General features: G+C 37.5%; 3 protein-coding genes across 4 annotated transcripts in view; 2 read left to right on the top strand and 1 right to left on the bottom strand.

Moving 5' to 3' along the window:
* Positions 1-14,604: 14,604 nt before the first annotated feature.
* Positions 14,605-16,989, top strand: LOC107858690 (oxygen-evolving enhancer protein 1, chloroplastic). The gene is made up of 2 exons (XM_016703449.2): positions 14,605-14,963; positions 16,072-16,989. Exons 1-2 carry the CDS (start codon positions 14,730-14,732, stop codon positions 16,825-16,827), a joined length of 990 nt encoding a protein of 329 aa, XP_016558935.1. The 5' UTR covers positions 14,605-14,729; the 3' UTR covers positions 16,828-16,989.
* Positions 14,627-20,601, bottom strand: LOC107858688 (pentatricopeptide repeat-containing protein At1g20230). Of its 2 annotated transcripts, none has more exons than XM_016703446.2 (2): positions 17,571-20,601; positions 14,627-15,032 (listed from the first exon to the last, which is right to left on the bottom strand). In XM_016703446.2, the coding sequence occupies exon 1, from the start codon at positions 19,932-19,934 to the stop codon at positions 17,898-17,900; it is 2,037 nt and encodes a 678-aa protein (XP_016558932.1). In that variant the 5' UTR covers positions 19,935-20,601; the 3' UTR covers positions 14,627-15,032; positions 17,571-17,897. The 2 variants fall into 2 exon arrangements, with proteins under 2 accessions (XP_016558932.1, XP_016558931.1); XM_016703445.2 differs by having other exon boundaries at positions 17,339-20,205.
* Positions 20,254-22,246, top strand: part of LOC107858691 — a 6,217-nt gene continuing 4,224 nt past the window's right edge. Inside the window, exons 1-2 of the transcript XR_007051837.1 lie at positions 20,254-20,293; positions 21,788-21,892. The gene's annotated coding sequence lies outside the window, so the exon portion shown is untranslated. The remainder of the gene's footprint in view (positions 20,294-21,787; positions 21,893-22,246) is intronic.

Here is a 22,246-nt window from a genome sequence, read left to right as displayed (position 1 = left end):
GAGACATTTCTAACATAAATAATATGAAACGAGTGCGTAAGAGCAAGTTTGATTTGAAAGACCTTGGAGTTGCGGATGTAATATTAGGAATAAGAATCCATAGAACTCTACAAGGGTTGGCATTGTTACAGTCTCATTACATCAAAAAAGTACTTGATAAATTCAAGTATTTAAAATGTGGTATTTCCAAGACTCCATTAGACATGAGCTTTGCACTTAAAAAGAATGAAGGTGAAAGTGATTCACAGTTAGAGTACGCAAGAGTGTTGGGATGTTTAATGTATATCATGAATTATACATGACCAGATATAGCATGTGCTATTAGTAAATTAAGTCGGTACACGAATAATCTCAACAAAACTCATTAAATGGCAATGAAAAGAGTTTTGGGTTATCTTAAATACACTCAATACTATGCTTTGCACTATAATAAATATCCCATGGTACTTGAAGGATATAGTGATGCGAATTGGATCACCGAATCAAATGAAGTAAAATCCACGAGTGGATACGTATTTACAATAGGTGCAGGAGAAGTCTCTTGAAAATCATCTAAACAGATATGTATTGCTCACTCTACGATGAAATCAAAATTTATCGCATTAGATAAAGCCAGTGAAGAAGAAGAATGGCTCCAAAATTTCTTTGAAGATATTCCTTATTGGCCTAAACCACTGACACCAGTATGCATATACTGTGATAGTCAAACGGCAATAGGTAGGACATGGAGCATGATGTACAATGGTAAATTTTGTCATATAAAATGGAGATATAATACCGTTAGATAACTTCTCTCTAGTGGAATTATCACTATTGACTATGTGAAGTCAAAGGATAATGTATCATATCTACTTACAAAAGGCCTAACTAGAGAAGGAGTTGAGAGGACATCTAAGGGAATGGGTTTACGGCCTAGGACAAGTCAGCATGGCGATAACTTTACCTAGCAGACTAGAGATTCCAAGAGCTAGGTTCAAGAAGATCAAACAAAGTTGTGTCTGACAGGTTCAACATTGTCAATATACCCAACCCATTCTCATAATGTAGAAATGTTTAGTAAATAAGGATAAGACTTATGGTGTGAAGTCTTTTAATGATTATCTAAATTTGGAAGATATGACTAAATATTTTAATCTTTAGGATTGAACGTTTAGAAATTACCTATGTGAGGGCTAAGTGAAAGACATTTCAAGGAGAATATTAGTAAAGTCCTATTATCTAAGCTCTCATGAAATCGGGACTTGTTCATGGCTGAAACGAACAAAATCATGAGAACCATAAATGGTAAAAGGCTGATTATGTGACCTGTGTTATCTAGGTTTACATTAAAGCTCAACGATTCAAAGATATCAAATATACCGATTGACCGAGTACATCCAATGCATGTTCACTATGGAAAGTTCAAAGCAAAACCAACTTATCCGGATACAATCAGTTTTTGCTTGATGATCACATACTTGTCCGTAAAGTTTTAAAAAGAGCAGTCATTCCCCATTCATGTGGGGGATTGTTGGATTCAATTGGTGTGAATGGAAAATAAAAAATTCTTGGAAGGGACACAACTCTTTGAGTAAAAGACACACTATTTTGGGAAAAGGTATGACTGTGTGGATGGTTGTAGCTGTTCGAAAAAGACACACTCTTGCGAATGGATAGACATGACTGTTCAGAAAAGATACACCTTTCCGGTGAATCATTGCCACCTTCTGGAAGGGGCACTTAATGATTATATAAACCTGTATTTTTCACAGGTTTAGTATGAATTTTTCTGTACTTGAAAATATTTCTTGTCTTCTAAAATACTCCATGTGATCATCAAACTGTTGAGTGAGTTCAAAGAGAATCCGTTCGTTTGAGGTACCACTACAGTCGGATTGTTAAGTCATTTTATCCTGGGAGGAAAATTTTGCAACCTCAGGTACTTGAGGGGAATTATTTCCTTAAGGACACTCCGTGAAGTCGGTGGACTTGGCCTTTTTCTGTTTCATCTAATTTTCTGAGAAACACACTTCTTTGAAAGTTTTTTTTGATCTTATATTGAGGGTGTTACATAACTTCATAATTGTTCTTGTTTTATACTTGAACTTGTGTTAAAGTTGTTGTTGTCATATACAGATTCTTGTGTACCCATAAAACAACACAGAATTTCTTCTCAGTTGAAACTATATGAAGCGACCACCAATTATGATAATATAATAAAAAAGACGCTCTCTATCTTTTATGACTCGAATGTGTTCTTGTAACATTGAGAGAAAATTTTCAAGAAGTATACTAAAATGGGTTCTTATTTTCTCGTGGCTAAACAAAATAATGATCTGTTAATGAAAAATTATAATAATTGACCTATCGAATGTGCACTATTTCCTAAAATGAATGATATATAGGCTCACCATGCTAGACGTGGAAAAGGTCGTGGCTCTATAAGTGGTCATGAATGTGGTCGTGGTCATGATAATCAAGAGAAAAACCTATTCTTGGTATTATTCATTCATCAAACAAAAACACCATCGAAAGGAGAAAGGAAAAGATGAGAAATATGAAACAATTTTTTGTTTTCAATGTGACAAAAAAGGACACTATGCATGCGACTGTCATGCTCTCAAACCTATGATTGACCTTTATCAAGTATCGCTAAAGAAGAAAGAGAAAAATCTCGTGGATAATTTTCTCTATGAAAATCATGTTGACATCACATGTTTGGTTGTAGAAGCACCCTGAAGATAGATCACTTGATAGGTGATGATTCCATGATTATGAAAGAGTAAACATTTTTAAATTTTTTCTAATAATAATAATTAATGAATAAAAGATCATGTAAAAGTAGTTGTTTGCATGAGTAATGTGTGCTCAATTGCGAACATATTTAAGGCCTTTAACCTAGAATAATTGCGAGGCCTTAAGCAAATTTTATCGCTTTTTGACGTGTTTATGTTAATTTTACAGATTAAGTTAATGGGATAGAGGACCAACAAGAATGGAGGCAAAGAAGTTGATATCTGGAGAAATCTAAAGAAAGGTGTGGCTAACGACATCTGTGACAAGTCGTCAGCCCCGTGATAGGCGATCACAGTTGCCGTCAAACGTAACCAGGCAGTTGGCATGAAGTGAATGTTGTGACGACATCTGCTGATAAGACGTCAAAAGTGTGACAAGCCGTCAGAATCATCATCAACCTTAGGAAGAAATTATCAAAATGGAGGAGGAGCTGACGATGTCCATAACATGCCGTCAGACTCCAGATAGACCATCATGATCGGTGTCAGCCCGAGACAGCAAAAGGCAACATTAAAGAGAATCTGACGATGTCCGTAATAGGCCGTCACAGGCTCCGTCGTCTATTCTGAGGAAAATCTGAAACTTTTTATTTTATTTCCTTATTTAGGGTTGACTATAAAAAGCTTTGATTGGAGGGTTTTTATTATTATTGGAAGAGGAATCTATCTTACAACATACGACTTTTCTCTCTGTCTATCTTAAGAATAATATTTTAGAGTTTTGCCTTGTGATTCAAATACAAGTTCACTTTTGATTTCATTCATCGTTGTAAGTTAATCCTTTCAATTATGAATTTAACTTGTGTGCTTATTTCTTGCATCATGAGTGGCTAAACATCTTTAACCTGGATTATGGGATCTAGGGTTAGGTCATGATAAGGTGGTAATTAATTACTCAAGGTTTAATAGGTGTTAGGATTTCTTGGTAATTTTGAGATTAGAATTTATGTCTGTTGGTTGTAAATAATAGGCGTACCTACTTAGGTTTGCTTGAGAAAGAAATCATAAATAGTAGGAAGTGAATTATCAACAGGGACTCGGAAAGGCTTCATTTAATAATCAGCACTGTAACAAGGTTGATTAACCTGAGGTAAAATCTGGGCAGTGAGTTGTGATTCCCTAAGTCCGAGAGGATTAGGAAATTAGATGCTCGAATAGGTTGAGATACATTTGAGCATATCATCGATAAAAATAGCTTATCATCCTAACCACCGTGAGAACCTTGAGTTAATGGTAGCATCTGTCATGTTCCGTAAGCCCTAGTGAACATAATCCTGGTTATCTCATAAAATCTTGGTTACAAACATTAAATTCAAAGTGATAAACAATTATCTGCAAAACTTAAACTCCCATTTCAGAAAATAGTAAACTATCAGTAAATTATATCGTAAACAACTTGAGTTCACACCTTATTCCCTGTAGGATTCAACCCCAACCTAGTTAGGTTTTATATTGACAATGATCGCTTACACTCATTCAAGAGTGTAATTTGAGCGTTATCAAAAAATGGCATCGTTGTCGGGGAATATGGTTGTAAACTAAAAGTTTCTGAGCTAATTTGCTATTAGTTAAGTTTTTCTAGATTTACATTCAGTTGTTGTTTTTGTTTATTTGTAGGATCGTTACAGGTTACGCCAAGAACCACTCAATTAAAAACTCCATTGTATAAGTAGAATGGCAGAACAACCGCTGCAGTATGAGTTTAATGATGATGATGTGGATGGAGCAGGTGCAACGGGTACAATCATTCCTCCTCCGTTGGCACCTGGTGCAAATTTCAATATTACAAGCACGATGATCCAACTCCTGAATCAGAAGGGGTTGTTTGGAGACCTTCCTGGGGATGACCCCAGCCTGCATTTGGTAAACTTTTCACCATTTGCATATCTTTTGATAACCCATGAGTGAGCCAGAATACTATCCGATTGAGGTTATTCCCGTTGCCCCTTTCTGGGGAGGCAATATTGTGGCTAAACGAGCTGACGCCCGATTCTATAAGCAACTGGAGGCGGTTGAAAGGAGATTTCCTAGAAAGTTTCTTTCCATCTTCCAGGAGGGTACAGTTGAGGGATGAGATCAATAATTTTAGACAGCTCTCGACTGAGGCCCTGCATGAAACTTGGGAGAGGTTCAAGAAAAAGCTGACACAGTATTCGAACCATAATATGACAGACATACATTTGATGGAGACTTTATACAGGGCTCTCAACTCCGTAACGAAGCCAATTGTAGATAATGCTACTGGTGGTTCATTTGTTGATCTTTTCTTTCAAGATGCTGCAGATATGCTGAATAAGATAGCCAAACGAAGTTGGGCTTGGTATACTAGGGATTCTATGGTGACAAGCCCTACTATTCCTGTAGGAATAAATGCCGAACAACACTGGAGATATGAGGAGAGGGATTAATATATGGCCCATCTAAAAACTCAGGTGGACTTGCTCACCAAGCACTTATTATTGGGAAAGACGGAGAAAGTAAAGGTTGTGATTTCTCAGGACCGTTTTGATGAGAAGCCTGAAGAAGAGGCTAATTATATTAATAATCAGGGGGATTTCCGAGGCAATAGCTACGGAAATCAAGGTCAGAACATTTATGACAAGCTTAGTTACAGAGATAGGGAGCAGGAAAACTGAAGAAGCAGCAATGACAGAAGTAGGCTGTATATTCTTCCTGAAAACTGGAAGGCTGTTGCAACTAGATCAGGGAAGATATTTATGAAGGATATGATAGAAAACTGTTAAAGGGAGTTGAGGCTACCAACTAAGGGGTACTTACTATGAAGAGTGAATTTTCTACTCTGAATCAGTTGGTTAATTGACACTCTACTTCTATCAATCAGTTGGAGCAACAGATAAACCAACTTTTTGCAACACTGAACCAAGGAATAAGTGGCAACCTACCTAGTGAAATGGTTCAGAGTCAGAAGACTGATGGCTCATATCTGGTGATTACCACTAGGAGTGGTAAGATCTTATTTGGCTCTTCCGTGGGCAAGTCTATGAATCGTGAGAAAGTTGCGGATGAACCAAAAGAAAACTACCCAGTGGAGTTTGAGAAGCCATATAGCTCTGTTGATGCATCGAAGAAGGTGAAGGAGAAGGAATAGGAAGTGGTGTTAAAAACCATCCCAAAACCACCACCTCTCTTTCCTCAACGATTGAGAAAGAAGGTCGATGATGCCAAATTCAGCAAGTTCATGGCAATGCTCAAGCAATTGACAATAAATATGCCTTTGATTGAGGAACTTGAGCAAATGCCAGGATATGCAAAATTCATGAAGGACCTTGTTACTAAGAAATGAGCAGTGAGTTACAAATTGAAGGCAGATCTCCACCTTTGCAGCGTTATTTCTACAAGCACCTTAATGCAAAAGAAGCCAAATCCAGGTGCAGTGACTATTCCCTGCACAATTAAAACTATAGAGTTCACTAAAGCACTGTGTGATCTGGGAGCAAGAGTTAATTTGATACCATTGACTATTTATAAAAAGTTGGGTATGAGAAATCCCACACCCACCAACATGAAACTGGTGATGGCGGACAGGTCAGTAAAGCGACCTGTTGGCATTCTGTATGATGTGTTGGTAAAGGTTTCAAATTTCATATTCCCTGCAGACTTTGTCATTCTGGACTGCGAGGTGGACTTCGAGGTACCCGTAATCTTAGTTCGACCTTTCCTCGCAATCAAAAGTGTGTTGATCGATTTGAGAGTGAATGAGCTCTTATTCTAGGTGAACGATGAAGTGATATGGTTTGATGTGGGAAAATCAATGAAACAACATAAGGAAATGAGTGTGTTCTCAGTAGTTGAGGTGTATTTTGAGAATAAACAGGATGTCCCCAGAACTGAGTAACTTGTTATCGAACCTTTGGCCGCGGTCATGATGAACTATGATAGTGAAGGCATTGAGGAGTATAAAAAAATAGTTTGTGCCTTGACTGGCATGGGTTCATATCCTTATGCTCCTAAAAGTCTAGACCTTGACCTTGCTAATCGACCAACACCACCAGCTAAGCCATCTACTGAAGAACCCCCAGTGTTGGAGTTGAAGAAGCTACCCGGACACCTACGATATGTGTTTCTGGGTAAAGGGCGTACGCTACCTGTTATTGTTGTAGCTGATTTGAAAGAATAACAGGTAAAGGCACTTATTTTAGTCCTTTAGAAGCACAAGAGAGCAATCGAACGGACCATCGCAGATATTATTAGTATTCCCCCTGGCATCGGGGTATGTCCAGTTCAATGTGTGTCCAAAAAAAGGGGTATGACGATAGTTGCTAATGAAAAGAATAAGTTAATTCCACTCAGGCCAGTAACTGGGTGGAGAGTTTGCATGGACTACCGCAATTTAAACTCTTGGACTCTGAAGGACCACTTCCCAATGTCTTTTATGAACCAAATACTTGATCGATTAGCTGGTAGGGGATGGTATTGCTTCTTGGATGGTTATTCTGGAATAACCAAATCTATATTGCTCCTGAAGATCAGGAGAAGATGACATTCACATGCCCATATGGAACCTTTGCATTTAAAAGGATGCCATTTGGGCTATGCAATGCACCCGCCACTTTTCAACAGTGCATGATGTCTATCTTCTCTGACATGGTGGAAGACACCATAGAGGTGTTCATAGATGATTTCTCTGTGGTGGGTGATTCATTTGAAATGTGTCTGGAGAATCTGAATGTAGCCTTGCAAAAATGTGTTGAATTTAACCTAGTGCTTAACTAGGAAAAATGCCATTTTATGGTAAAGGAGGGTATCGTTATTGGCCACAAAATTTTTGAAAAAAGGATTGAAGTTGATCGAGCAAAGGTGGAAGTTATCGAGAAATCACCGCCTCTTATTTCAGTAAAGGGAGTACGTAGTTTTCTTGGTCATGCAGGATTTTATCAAAGATTCATAAAAGATTTCTCAAAAGTTGCAAATCCACTTTGTAAACTTTTGGAGAAGGAAGTGAAATTTTTCTTCGATAATGAGAGCTTGAAGGCATTTGAGTGCCTTAAAAAGAAGCTGATTGAGGCCCTTATTGTTATTGCACCTGACTGGGCAAAACCATTTGAAATAATATGTGATGCAAGCGGTGTTGCCCTAGGAGCTATATTAGGACAAAAAGGGAATAAGTTGTTTCATTTGATATATTACACCAGCAAAGCACTGAATGGAGCACAAAAGAATTACACAGTAACTGAACAGGAACTGATGACTGTGGTGTATGCTTTCGAGAAATTCAGAGCTTATCTGCTTGGGACCAAGGTGGTGGTCCACACTGACCATGTTGCCTTGAGGTATTTGATGGCTAAGAAGGATGCAAAACCAAGGCTTATTAGATGGGTGTTGCTGCTGTAAGAATTTGATTTCGAGGTCAAAGATAGAAAAAGTTGTGAAAACCAGGTTACGGATCATCTGTCTAGAATGGAAGGTAAACAGAAAGCTAGTGATGAAACAAAGATAAATAATGCATTTCCTGATAAGGAAATCCTGGCAACTGTTGTGGAAACATTGCCCTGGTACGCGGATTATGCAAACTACGTTGTGAGTGAGGTCATACCAGAAAATCTTTCTTTCTATCAAATTAAAAAATTCTTACATGATATAACACACTACTTCTGGGATGAGCCTTATCTTTTTCGGTGATGTGCAGATAATATCATATGAAGATGTGTATCGGAAGTAGACGTATTGTGTATACTGAAAGCATGTCATGCTTCCCCAGTTAGGGGCCAGCATGCGGGTTACCAAATGGCCAGGAAGGTGTTGCAGATTGGCTACTATTGGCCAACATTGTTTAAGGATGCCCATGATTTTGTGCAGAAATGTGACCAATGTCAGAGGCAAGGGTCAATCTCTAAAAGACATGAGATACCCTTGACTAAGATGCTTGAAGTGGAATTATTTGATGTCTGGGGTATTGACTTTATGGGTTTGTTTGTAAGCTCGTACGGGATGAAGTATATTCTGGTTTCTGTTGACTATGTCTCTAAGTGGGTCAAAACTGTGGCTTTGGATGACAACAAAGGAAAGAGGGTTGTTGCATTTCTCAAAAAGAACATCTTCTCTCGCTTTGGAGTACCACGTACTATCATAAGTGATGGAGGATCTCACTTTTGCAATAAATTATTCCAAGCAACTTTGGCAAAATATAGAGTGAAATAACACAGAGTGGCTACTCCGTACCACCCACAGACCAGTAGGTAAGTGGAGGTGTCGAATCATGAAATTAAAGCCATCCTAGCTAAAATGGTGAATGCTAGACGAAAAGACTGGTCTCAAAATCTTGATGATGCCTTGTGGGCATACCGGACTGCTTTTAAGACACCCATTAGCATGTCACCATTTCAGCTGGTCTATGGAAAAGCTTGCCACTTGCCAATAGAGCTGGAACACAAGGCTTTATGGGCGCTCAAAAGGTTGAATTTGAACTTGAAGGAAGCATCAGAGATGAGACTAGGGCAACTGAATGAAATGGATGAATTCCATCTCAGGGCATATGAACGAGCAAATCTGTATAAAAAAAAGATGAAAAAGTACCATGATTGGAGAATAGAGAAACGAGAATTCAAACAGGGGGATTTGGTGCTTTTGTTTAATGCCAGACTCAAATTGTTCCCAGGGAAGCTGAAATCTAAGTGGTCAGGTCCTTTCAAGGTTAGTCAAGTCCACTCGTCTGGAATAGTGTAACTCAAAAATGAAAACGAAAGCACATTTAAGGTAAATGGGCAACGAGTGAAGCTTTACATTGGCCCAAGATAATTAGTGAAAAGCATTACCATTATCTGTCTCGATGAAGTCTGAGGTAATCGAGATACCTGAGTCGTGCCGCGACGTTAAATCAAGTGATGCATGGGAGGCAACCCATGATCCCAGAGACCGACCCAGTCCAGGTATACTCTAACTCTTAGTTTAGTTTTGCTTTAATTCTAAGTTGAGGGTGTAGGGTAGTCTGTTGTTGTAACATAGCTTTGGGAAACTAGGAGAAATACAAGCATAAAAAGGCAGTGATATGTCCTTGCTCGACTTTTGAACATCCTTCCAATGTCTTGTTTGATAAACTGTGTGGATTATATTTACTTTTGACCATTGTGAATCTTGTTGTGGCATTAGTTATAGTTGCCTGATGATCATTAAAAAAAAACTTGCATGAACTAAATAAGTGGTGGCCTATGATATACTTGTGTGCCAGGTGTGTGTGAGCTATTACTTGTTTCCCTATGTATGCTAAAGCCAGAACTTGCCTGGTTGGTCTTGACATGGTCTTAGGATAGGAGCTAGGACAGGATCATAGGTTGTCATTGATTAACCCTCTTTTAGCCTAAATATCCTTTCCTGTATGCATAACACCCCTTGATCCCTGTTTAGAGCCTAAATTGACCCTTTCTTTCGTATGACTATCACCTTTCCATTTATACCACAATGAACCTATTTATCCCTGGCCTTCCTTGGACACTGAGTACCTTGATCTAGGTAAACGTCCTAAGTTGAGGGTGGCTATTATAGGGGTGTGTGGTGTAAAATGAGTATGACAAAGGGTGGAATAAAGGAGAAAGAATAAAAACTGGGTATTAAAAAAAAGAGGGCAGCACCCAACTTGAATTTGGATTTCTTATAAGAGAAGAGGAGAAAACAAAGAGGATAATAAGTGAGCCTCAAGAAAGTAGTGTAGTGTCAAGGAGGCATAGTCACCCTAAATGACCTTGAATATCATACCAGCCCCAAACTATACTACAAGCCTAAAAGAAGTCCTATAGTGATTCTAGCTGACCTATCTGAGGATTTTGGTAACGAAAATAAGGGAAAGCCTATAGCACTTGGCATACATTGACTGGAACTTTTTTTTTAGCATGAGAGTCTTGTGATGAACTCCATATTTGCATTATTGAATTTCTTATATGAGAAGAGGGGGAATTCTTTGTTGTGAGGGCACACTGGTATCATTGCTAGCTACTTACTTGTTTAGATAGTGTGACATTGATATGTGAATGGTTATTGCGGCTAAGATTGATGCTGCTGCTTGATTCCTCAGTGTTACAGTGCTATTTTCAATGATATGCACAGTTGGTATTAGTTTGTTTGGCATTGAAAGGATAACTTTGTGTCGAGCTTAAATGAAAAATTGGCTGCTGAATGTGCTATGTGTTCCCTTAGATGGATTAAGTTATTTGAGGATAAGCAATTGCTTTAAGTTGAAGGTATTGATGTGTGCTTAATTGCAAACACATTTAAAGCCTTTAACCTAGAATAATTGTGAGGCCTTAAGCAACTTTTGTCGTTTTTTGATGTATTTATGTTAATTTTACAGATTAAGCTAATGGGATAGAGGACCAACAAGAATGGAGGCAAAGAAGTTGATATCTGGAGAAATTTGAAGAAAGGTGTGGCTGATGACATCTGTGACAAGTTGTTAGCCCCGTGATAGGCAATCATAGTTGCCGTCAAACGTAACCAGGGAGTTGGCATGAATTGAATGTTGTGACGATATCTACTGATAAGACGTCAAAAGTGTGACAAGCCGTCAGAATCATCATCAACCTTAGGCAGAAATTGTCAAAATGGAAGAGGAGCTGATGACATCCATAACATGCCGTCAGACTCCTGATAGGCAGTCATGATCATCGTCAGCCTGAGACAGCAAAAGCCAACATTAAAGAGAATCTGACGACGTTCGTGATAGGCTGTCAGGCCCGTGATAGGCCGTCATGGGTGCTGTCGTCTATTCCGAGGAAAATCTGAAACTTTCTATTTTATTTCCTTATTTAGGGTTAACTATAAAAAGCTTTGATTAGAGGGTTTTATTATTATTGGAAGAGGAATCTATCTTGGAGTTTTGCCTTGTGATTCAAATACAAGTTCACTTTTGATTTCATTCATCGTTGTAAGTTAATCCTTTCAATTATGAATTCAACTTGTGTTCTTATTTCTTGCATTATGAGTGGCTAAACATCTTTAACCTGGATTATAGGATCTAGGGTTAGGTCATGATAAGGTGGTAATTAATTACTCAAGGTTTAATAGGTGTTAGGATTTCTTGGTAATTCTGAGATTAGAATTTATGTCTGTTGGTTGCAAACAATAGGCGTACCTACTTAGGTTTGCTTGAGAAAGAAATCATAAATAGTAGGAAGTGAATTATCAATAGGGATTCGGAAAGGCTTCATTTAATAATCAGCGTTGTAACAAGGTTGATTAACCTGAGATAAAATCTGGGCAGTGAGTTGCGATTCCCTAAGTCTGAGAGGATTCGAAAATCAGACGCTCAAATAGGTCGAGAGACATTTGAGCATATCATCGATAAAGATAGCTTGTCATCCTAACCACCGTGAGAACCTTGAGTTAATGGTAGCATCTGTCATGTTCTGTAAACCCTAGTGAACATAATCCTGGTTATCTCATAAAATCTTGGTTACAAACATTAAATTCAAAGTGATAAACAATTATTTGCAAAACTTAAACCCCCATTTCAGGAAACAGTAAACTAGCAGTAAATTATATCGTAAACAACTTGAGTTCACACCTTATTTCCTGTGGAATTCGATCCCAACCTAGTTGGATTTTATATTGACAATGATCGCTTACACCTATTCAAGAGTGTAATTTGAGCGTTATCAATGAGTACTAGTCGTTTAATTAGTAGTTAATATTTTTAGTCATATTTTTATTTACAGTTCATCAGTAAATCAAACTCAATTTAATTTCATTTTAATTGAATTATTTTTTAATATTGATCTTGGTGATAATATTGGTTTTTTTCTATTAATGCGTTAAACCTAAGTTAAACTCGTATCCTTACTAGTTGCTGGAAAGAATAGAAAAAAAGAGGAAAGAAAGAAAATGGTATGTAGTTGCCTACATTATTACTTGGGTATAAATTTTGAAAGTTGTATATTTACTTGGGTATTAAGAATATGTATCTTTGGTATAAATATTTGAATTAAAACAAAAAATAGTGTAAGATACATACAAAACAAACTCGTACACAATATACATCTTTAAGTTTACTAACTTGTATATTTAATATGTCTATTTCACTAAAATTTAAAAAACAAGAGATACATATAACAACAAAAGTAGAGAACAACATATACAAAAAATTGCTCTGAAGGTCTCCATAGATCTTGAATTTTTGTTTTGAGATAATAATGCACAGTTTTTTTTCCCAGTAACTTGATGATTAGAGAGCATTTTCAAGGTGAGTGTAGTTGGATTTTTTCTTCCTCGAAAAGATAAATGACTTTAAATCCGTTGGTCACCGTATCATCTTTTGTCGGAGCTTTCCACTGTTCTTTTGCTTCTCTCAGCAAAATATTATTGGATTAGAAGGTTTACCTGAAATACCGATAACCAAAAATCAGTCGAAAATAACCTCACCGGGAATAATTTTCTTCTCCGAAATAGTAACTTTACCCATAACTCGAGCACAAAAAATATCATCATCTTTAACACGAAACTCCAAACAATCAAATCGGGTGAGCTAAAGGGATATGGTGTTGCTTAATTTGATTTTCGAGAAAAACCATTGAATATAATAAGAAGAAAATGAAAATGAATTTAGGAAAAAAATACCTTAATTAAAAAATGTGAAGAAGAAGAAGAGGAGAAAATTGTGGGATAAAATCGTGACCAAAATTTTGGCGTTAATGTAGCCATTAATATAGAAAGAGTTGGTAAAGTTAAAATTCAAAAAAAAAAGTGTTTTAGGATGTACCTCAATTTTTAACCTAAATTGATAAAAGTTGGGATATTTGTAGTTTTTTCAAACTGAAGGGATTTTTAGTAATTTTCAAACTAAAGTTGTGCTTTTATGAATTTTTTCCTATTTAATTTACAACGATAGTATATGTAGTGAAATTTCATAAAAGAGATTTGGAAAGATCGGGTATAAGCAAAAAAAAAAAAAAATCATAAGGTTTGACAAACACAAGTAAAAGCTATCGCAAAAAAACCATATACAAAAAAGTATCTGACAATAAAAATAGTAAAAATAACCCAAGTAAACCCGGAATTGACCTTCCCCCCTCCCTTCCCTCCCCCTCCCAATGCTCTCTGAGTCGAATCTACTTGCCTAGTCCCCTGTGGTCTGCAAGCTATTATACAGTGGGGGATTTACCCAGTGCGCACAATCCCCAATCCAATTCTCTCGAGTCTGCTTGCCTAGTCCCCTATAGTTTGCAAGCTATTATACAGTGAGAGGTTTATCTAGTGCGCACAATCATCTAAAGGACAAAAGTTGTGACTGATATTGTAGCGGCTGTAAATTGTCGAGAGTTTCAAAAAAAAAAGAAGAAAAATCATAATAATAATAATACATAAAAGAACAAGATAATAATAAAATAATAACAATAGTACTTCTAAAATGGAAGAGAGAACACACAACAAGGTACTCTAAGCTAGAATTATGTTTTCCTTGGGAAAGAGAGAAATCCTCACATAATTAGCCATGTCATAATTACGGTAAAATCATGGACTAAGGTTTAATAGGTGGAAAGAGAGCAAATTTAATCCGTTTTCAATTAGTTATAGAGCTTTTTTTTGTTTTTTTGTTTTTTGAACCTTTTCTTTCGTAATACATACTATCTCAACAAATAATTAACCATGATCAAGTAATCAACTTATGTGATTTGGTGCAAATACGAGAGTAAATATTTACAGGGTTTTAGCTTCAAATAATGTAAAAGGCCATCGTCCATCACTTCCCTACCAAAATTACAAAAATGAATATCTTTATCCTGAACACAAAATTTGCCACGTTGCAAGCCACCAAATAAGAGGCATTAGCTCAGATCAACCAATGAAAAATGGCCCTTATCCTATCTCTTATCTTACTCGCACCAAAGCCACCAAAATAATTTGTCCATCCTCTGCATACGAACCACTTCTTACTGCCACTCATCCACTTTCCAACAAACCAGAAACAGAGAGGAGCACAGGAGTTTGATCAAGAAAAAAAGGCAAATTATGGCTGCCTCTCTACAAGCAGCTGCAACTCTTATGCAACCAACAAAGGTTGGTGCTAGAAACAACCTGCAGTTGAGGTCTGCACAAAGTGTGAGCAAAGCATTTGGTGTTGAACCAGCTGCAGCCAGGCTCACTTGCTCTTTGCAAACTGAAATCAAGGAATTGGCTCAGAAATGCACTGATGCTGCCAAGATTGCTGGTTTTGCCCTTGCCACTTCTGCTCTCGTCGTCTCAGTAAGTTCCTTTTCTTACCCGATTCTGCCTGCTTCATGTCCATATTTCCCATATATCTGGTGCTGTTGCCTGCATAATAAAGACTCATAAATTTAGACAGTATAATTTCAGGTATTGTATATAGGCTCGAGTCACTTAAAAAAAATACAAATTAGCAGTTCTTCATCATCATTCAACTAGGATCTTTCTAAACCAGCACATCATATTATGTATTCAATTCAACATGCAATCTATATAACAACTTATTATTAGAAATACAAGACAACTAATGGAAAATGTCCCAGAGATACCCCGCTTGTCAGCAATTAGGAACATGTACTGGTGTGTTCTGACTCGTTTAGATCATGAGCAGGCACAAAAGAAAGAAAGGCACTTTTTAACTATGAGTAGATCAGTAATGGGAATAGGATGGGATGAAAGAGGAATTTCATTCATTATTTGAAAAATTAAATCGTCATATCCCTCTATTATGCATGAAGTTTATGGTTTCCGTTGGCGTAAATCCAATCACCTAAATTTAAGATGATAAGAAACACTACAACTGGATTAAAGATGAATGCTATCTTAAGTATGACATATCGATAATTCTAAAAGCAGTAAAATGTTCTTAAAACTTGTAGGCCTCATATTCACTATCATTCAACTTCTTGGACCAGAATCTACATCAGTAGTAGAGAGCCTTTGATGTCTTTGAGAGTATGTAGAAATACATTAGAAGGCTTCTTTACATTGCCGCACATTGTATACCCTCACATTGCCACATGCAAAATTAAGATCAGTCTATATCCTATCATCCAATACCTTGTCAAAATTTCCAAGCCCATTTCTAGATGTTAATGTTGTCATCTCTATTTCAGGACAAGCATCCATGTTTCTATAAGGATTAACTGGTTTAAGGATTCTATCATAATTTGTGTATGCCTAATTTAATTTTCACTTATATTTTTATTTGGGTATGATGATGACATGACTTGAACTTATATGTGGAAACATGGTCAATAAGGATTCATATAGCTGACCCCAACTTATTTGGGACTCTGAGGCTTACTTCTTCGTGTTCTTGTTTCTCATGCAAAAATTCCTAAAGTTTGTACACATGGCTGCATAGGGAGCAAATGCCGAAGGAGTTCCAAAACGTCTAACCTTCGACGAAATTCAAAGCAAGACATACATGGAAGTAAAGGGAACTGGAACTGCTAACCAGTGCCCTACAATTGAAGGAGGTGTGGACAGCTTTGCCTTCAAACCAGGCAAGTACACTGCCCAGAAATTCTGCTTAGAGCCCACATCATTCACGGTCAAGGCAGAGGGTGTGAGCAAGAACTCAGCCCCAGAATTCCAGAAAACCAAGCTCATGACACGCTTAACCTACACTCTTGATGAGATTGAGGGACCATTCGAAGTGTCTCCTGACGGCACTGTTAAGTTTGAGGAGAAGGATGGAATTGATTATGCTGCTGTTACAGTTCAGCTTCCTGGTGGTGAGCGTGTGCCCTTCCTCTTCACTATCAAGCAGCTAGTGGCAAGCGGCAAACCAGAAAACTTTAGTGGTGAGTTCCTTGTGCCATCATACAGAGGTTCATCCTTCCTTGACCCAAAGGGCCGGGGTGGATCTACTGGCTATGACAACGCTGTTGCCTTGCCTGCCGGAGGGAGAGGAGACGAGGAGGAGCTTGAGAAGGAGAATGTAAAGAACACTGCATCTTCAACAGGAAAGATCACCTTGAGTGTTACCAAGAGCAAGCCAGAGACTGGTGAGGTCATTGGAGTATTTGAGAGCATCCAGCCATCTGATACAGATCTGGGAGCAAAGGTCCCCAAGGATGTAAAAATCCAGGGTATCTGGTATGCCCAACTTGAATAATGGAGAGTTCTAGAACTTGTGTATCATTTCTTGGTCTGAATTTTGCTGTAAGTTACAAGGTTAAACATTCTGTGACCCAATTTGGACAAGCATTGAAACAACTATCTTGCTGTATATTATCAAGCTTGAGTAATATTTCATGCTGATAGCCAGTTACAAACACTTCTAATGCTTGTACATACCCAGGATAGAGTACAAAGTATTGTCATCATCGAAAGGAGCAAATTAATGAGAATCCATATCCCCTAGACTCCACAATCCTCAAAATTAGTGAATGTGTTCAGCAAAGGTAAGCTCGATTAAGTAGTTCTTTTATTGTTGAGAGAGTTAAAACCACACAAGGCTTATTCTTACCAGTATATATCTGATGAATAACAAACAACTTAGTGCCCATCATAGATCATGCAGTGGTAAAGCAGATGAAATTCGCAATAAAGTAGAAATAGACAGACAAATGTGGAGAAATCAATTGATCAAGAGAGTGAAGAAAGGAGCCAATATAAATGCTTACTTTTCCTTGGGACAAATTCCAATGAAGTAACAATCACCTTATTTTTTATATTGACCGGTGAACATCTAAAATTCCTATTCTAGTCCCAGGTATCAAACTGGCAGTAGCACTTTTTTTCTTGCTTAGGAGTTCGCCACTCTGAAAGGACAACCTTCAGACACATAATGAGGTGCGCCTAAAGGTGGTTAGAAGAGTTGTTACATTATTTGCATACAGGGTTAGGTCATAGTACCTTTGTGCTGAGTATATATCATGGATCTAGTGCCAGCAAAAATTTTTAAATCATTAGTTTCACCCGCAAGCACAGTCACAGTGGATTGCATACTCCGACTTCTATTTTCCATGGAGAAAAACAAAATTAACCTTCTCCATTGTATTATCAGCTTAGATCCTCCAAATATCCCTTTAGAATTAATCACGTTTGCAGCATATCAAGTTTAATACTTGGTGGCATTTGTTATTTCATCAAAATCTCTGCAGGAGCATAATCAAAATATTTCCTCAAGAATTAATTATGCTTGCAGTTTATCAAGTTTAATACTTGGCGGTGTTTGGTATTTCACCAAAAATCGCTACAGGAGCATAACCCATCTTTAAAATGATGAAACCTAAGAGGATCTCTCACAATGATCTGCACCCCAACAATTTTAGCCAAATACTGCATGGCATTATGGCAATCTCCACATATTCTCAAGTTTTTGAACACCCTAATGGATGACGCACCGTCTAAATTAAGAATCCCAAAGGCAGCAGCAAGCCTCTCGCTATGATTGCACAAACTGTATTCCTTCTCCTCTGCATCAAGATCTTGTCCAACAAGGTCCGTACAGGGTAAATACCCGGCTAACCTCATCTTTTCACCTACTTCAGTCAAAAAGCGGTAAATGTCTGCAGTTTGAGCACTATTCTTGTCACCGACAACAAAAGTATGCACTTTGTCTTTCACTTGAATCCAGCTACAGCCAGGAACTTTAATAATTCCTCTTTCTCTCATCAATTTCCTAATTTTTGAGGCCTCCTCTCGTAGTTTGGCAGCTTCAAAAATATTGGACAACAAAACATAGTTCCCAGCATTTTCTGGCTCAATCTCCAACAGCTGTTCTCCAGCAGCTCGTGCCATTTCCACGTTCTTATATACTCTACATGCACCAAGCAATGCTCCCCAAGCAGCAGCACTTGGTTTCATGGGCATGCTTTGGATGAAATTATATGCCTGTTCTAGCCGACCAGCACGGCTTAGAGCATCAACCATGCATGAATAATGTTCTGAATCAGGTTCAATTCCATGCTCCTTTCTCATTGAATAAAATATCATAAGGCCCTTGTCTACCAGCTGGGAATGGCTGCAACCTGATAAGACGCCAGTAAAGGTAACGGAGTTGGGTTTCACCCCTGAACTTGCCATTTCGCGGAAAAGCAGCAAGGCTTCCTCTCCCTTCCCATGCATTGAATTTCCAATAATCATTGTGTTCCAAGCAATAGTATCTTTTTTTGGCATCACATAGAAGACTCTTTTGGATAGTTCCAGATCACCACATTTAGCATACATGAATACCAAAGCAGTGAACACTGTCTCATCTTCCAAGAATAAATGCCGAAGGAGACAACCATGAATCTCCTTACCTCTTCTTATGCTTCCTAGATCTATACAAGCAGGTAACACACTGGTGATTGTGATTTTATTTGGTTTTACACCTGACTGCTGCATTTCATGAAGTATTTGAAGCGCCTTATCTGTCCTTCCACTTTGTATGCACCCTCCAATAACAGAATTCCAGGAATCGTGATTCAGTTTAGTTCTTCCTTTTCGCAACTGATCAAAGATGCGAAGTGCTTTGTCACATTCCCCATTTGAGAAATATGCTGACATAATGACATTGCATAAAACATAGTCAGACTGATGTGTACTATTAAATACTAACTCCGCTTGTTTGATACTTGAACAACTAGCATACATGTCCACAAGAGCACTGCTAACATACACATTATCGTGTATTCCATTTCTAACGATATACCCGTGAATCTCTCTACCCAAATTCAAACTTTTCAAATCTGAGCAGGCGGGAAGTACAGAAGACAATGTAACAGGATTAGGTCTCACTCCCTTCAACCTCATTTCACGGAAAGTCATTAGCGCCTCTCTTGGAAGTTTACAGTTAACATAACACGAACTCATCGACGTCCAAGAGATTACATCTTTAGCACGTAAATTATCAAAAACATCTCTTGCACCTTGAGCGTATTTACACTTTCCATACATGTCAATCAGTGCATTTCCAAGGAGCAAATCAGAGCGATAACCAAATCTGATTACATCTTGGTGAATCCCTTTTGCCTTTATCAGGTTGCCCAAAGCAGCACAAGCCTTGGTTACCGATAACAGTGCCAGCTGATCAGGAAGGACTTTCCTTTCCCCCAATTCCTCATAGACTTTCAATGCTTCTTCTGGAAAGCCGCTTTTTTTGTATGCGGTGATCAAGAGCGTCCACGATTGTATATCTGGGTTGGGAATTTCATCGAACAATTGACGGGCACGTCGTATATCTCCACATGGTGGAAGTGCACGCAGGAACTGGGAGTTTGGCTTCGAGAGCATGTGCTTGTTGCTTGCTACTCTGACAATGGTCGATGCAAGTTACGCGCAGTGGGTTTACCCAAAATTACTTTATATATACTTACTATCTGTAATAAGAGGCAATAAGCACACACCTCCTCGACATGCCTGCTTGGCATTGAGGGGGCATTTCTGTCTTTTAAGCTTCAAAGCTTACAGTTGTTCTCCACTGCCTCCATTCTATCTCTATTCTGATCCTTTTCACCGCCTTTTCTCTACTAGCAACTACTCCACGGACCTCATTCATTGTCTCTCTATTTTCATCCCTTTAATCATTTTTACTCTTCTAGCTATTTTTGGTTTTTGCTAATTCTGCTTCTCCGCGTTGCAGTTTTCTAGAGGTAAATATCTATAATATGCTGTGTTTGTCTCTTTTTCTTTGACACAATTGTTCACTGAATTTAGGCTAGGAAGAAAATCGTCATTCTAAATTAAAAATTAGATTAATTTTTGGTATTTCAAAATAGATTGGAAAAGTGTTTCGACGGTTTATAGGATTTGGGATATGATTGTGGAGTCAAAGATGGTGAACTGATGCCTTCTGTCTTTATTTGTGGACTTTCAGGTTTCTTGTTTTCTTGATAATAATTAGCGGAAAGGGTTTTGTTAGAGATGATGAATTTGTTAGTATTTTTGTACCTGTATGTTTGTCTTTTGGGTTGTAGAGCATTTGGTAATGTGGTTTTGCTAGGAAAGAACCACACTATCTTTTGAAGACACTGAAGCTAATTTTGATAAATTTTGTTTAGTCTGTTCTATTTACTAATTCATTTTTATTTTGCCTGCTATTATGTTGTTGTTGACTGAAAGTTGAATTTGTTTAATATTTTAGTAGCTTTTGAATACTTGAGATTTTTATTATTTTGTTGTAATCTAGCTGCTGTACTGAAGTTTTCGCTGTGCCCGATTCCGGTGAAGGGCCGTTCCGCTTTATGCAGTCTTACCTTACATTTTTCCTAGAGGTCGTTTCCCCAGCTTGAATTCATGACCTATCATTTTTCCTAGAGGTCGTTTCCCCAGCTTGAATTCATGACCTATTGCTCACATGGCAACAACTTTACCTGTTACTTCAACACCCCTTCATAGTAAAGTTTTTTTTCTTTTTATTTGATTTTACCTGCCCCTGTTTTGTGGTAAACTAGATACCATTTTCAATCCAGTTTGGAGTTGTTAATAGTTCATTCTTCGGAAATTGACAAATTTGGGGAAGGATTTAACTAGAGCTGCTATTTGGAGGCAAATTGGAATAAATTCACAATTCTAGGATTTGCTATTTTGAGAATTCCAGCTACTCCTTGTTGAATTTTCATCTGTATTTCATCAAATTGTTTAGTATTGGTGTAATTGGGCGTTGCCATTTGGGATCGGCAACTTATTAAGCAAAGGTAATTTGTATTATCAAGTGATTCTTGCTCATTAATTTTCTTCCTTTTCCTTGGAATAATCAAATTGAAGCTGAAAAAATAGTGAAGACTCTGTAATTGGCTAGTTCTTGAATGAATTATGCAGACTGATTTGGTAGTAATGCCGAGTAAGGTTTCATTTACCATGAAATTAATGTGAATATAGCGAGTGAAAGAAAATTTATGGTCTTGAATGTATTTGCAGTTTAATGTTATAGTTTAGTTGTTTTCTTGATTACTGAGGACGTGAGAGTTTGCTTTGCCCACCTTTAGTTTCCTTCTCATATTTCCTTTCCCTACTCCATTTTTTTTTTAAAAAAAAGAATCATAGATCCACCAGAAGCTATAAATAAGTTTTTCATTTTAAATTAATCTATACAATTGATGCTAAAGAAAATCAAGAGTCTGATACTATTTTGTTAATCAATACAGCTTCAGAGAATCCGTTTAACGGAATCCTCACTGGTCTTCTCACGCACGGAAGTGGTGAATTCGGAAAATACTACAGCCTACCCGCCCTGAATGATCCCTGTTTTAGTAAGTTTCGCTGCCCAGCTAATGATATTTGTTATATATAATAAAGTACATTCTTTTCATTGTAACGTGAATACAGTGACATGCTCCATTGCTTGAATTTGTTAATCTGTATCTTGTCAGCTGTTTTATTTAATTTGGTGACTAATTATTCTGCTTCTATTTTTTTAGTACATCTCTTTCTTCAAAGATGATCTCTCTCTGTAATTTAGGTGTTCCTTTCCTTTATGAATGATGGATAGATTCGTACATTGGTAGATTTCGAGGACTGTAAGGTTGGTTCTTGGAAAGAAAAATAAATCCAACTATTAAAATCTTAAGTTTTAGGTAAAGAGGAAAAAATGAAATTTACTGTTA

The sequence above is a fragment of the Capsicum annuum genome, unplaced genomic scaffold, assembly GCF_002878395.1.
Source record: "Capsicum annuum cultivar UCD-10X-F1 unplaced genomic scaffold, UCD10Xv1.1 ctg83390, whole genome shotgun sequence".
In the NCBI taxonomy this organism is placed as follows: Eukaryota; Viridiplantae; Streptophyta; class Magnoliopsida; order Solanales; family Solanaceae; genus Capsicum; species Capsicum annuum.
This window is presented reverse-complemented; position numbering and strand designations above follow the sequence as displayed.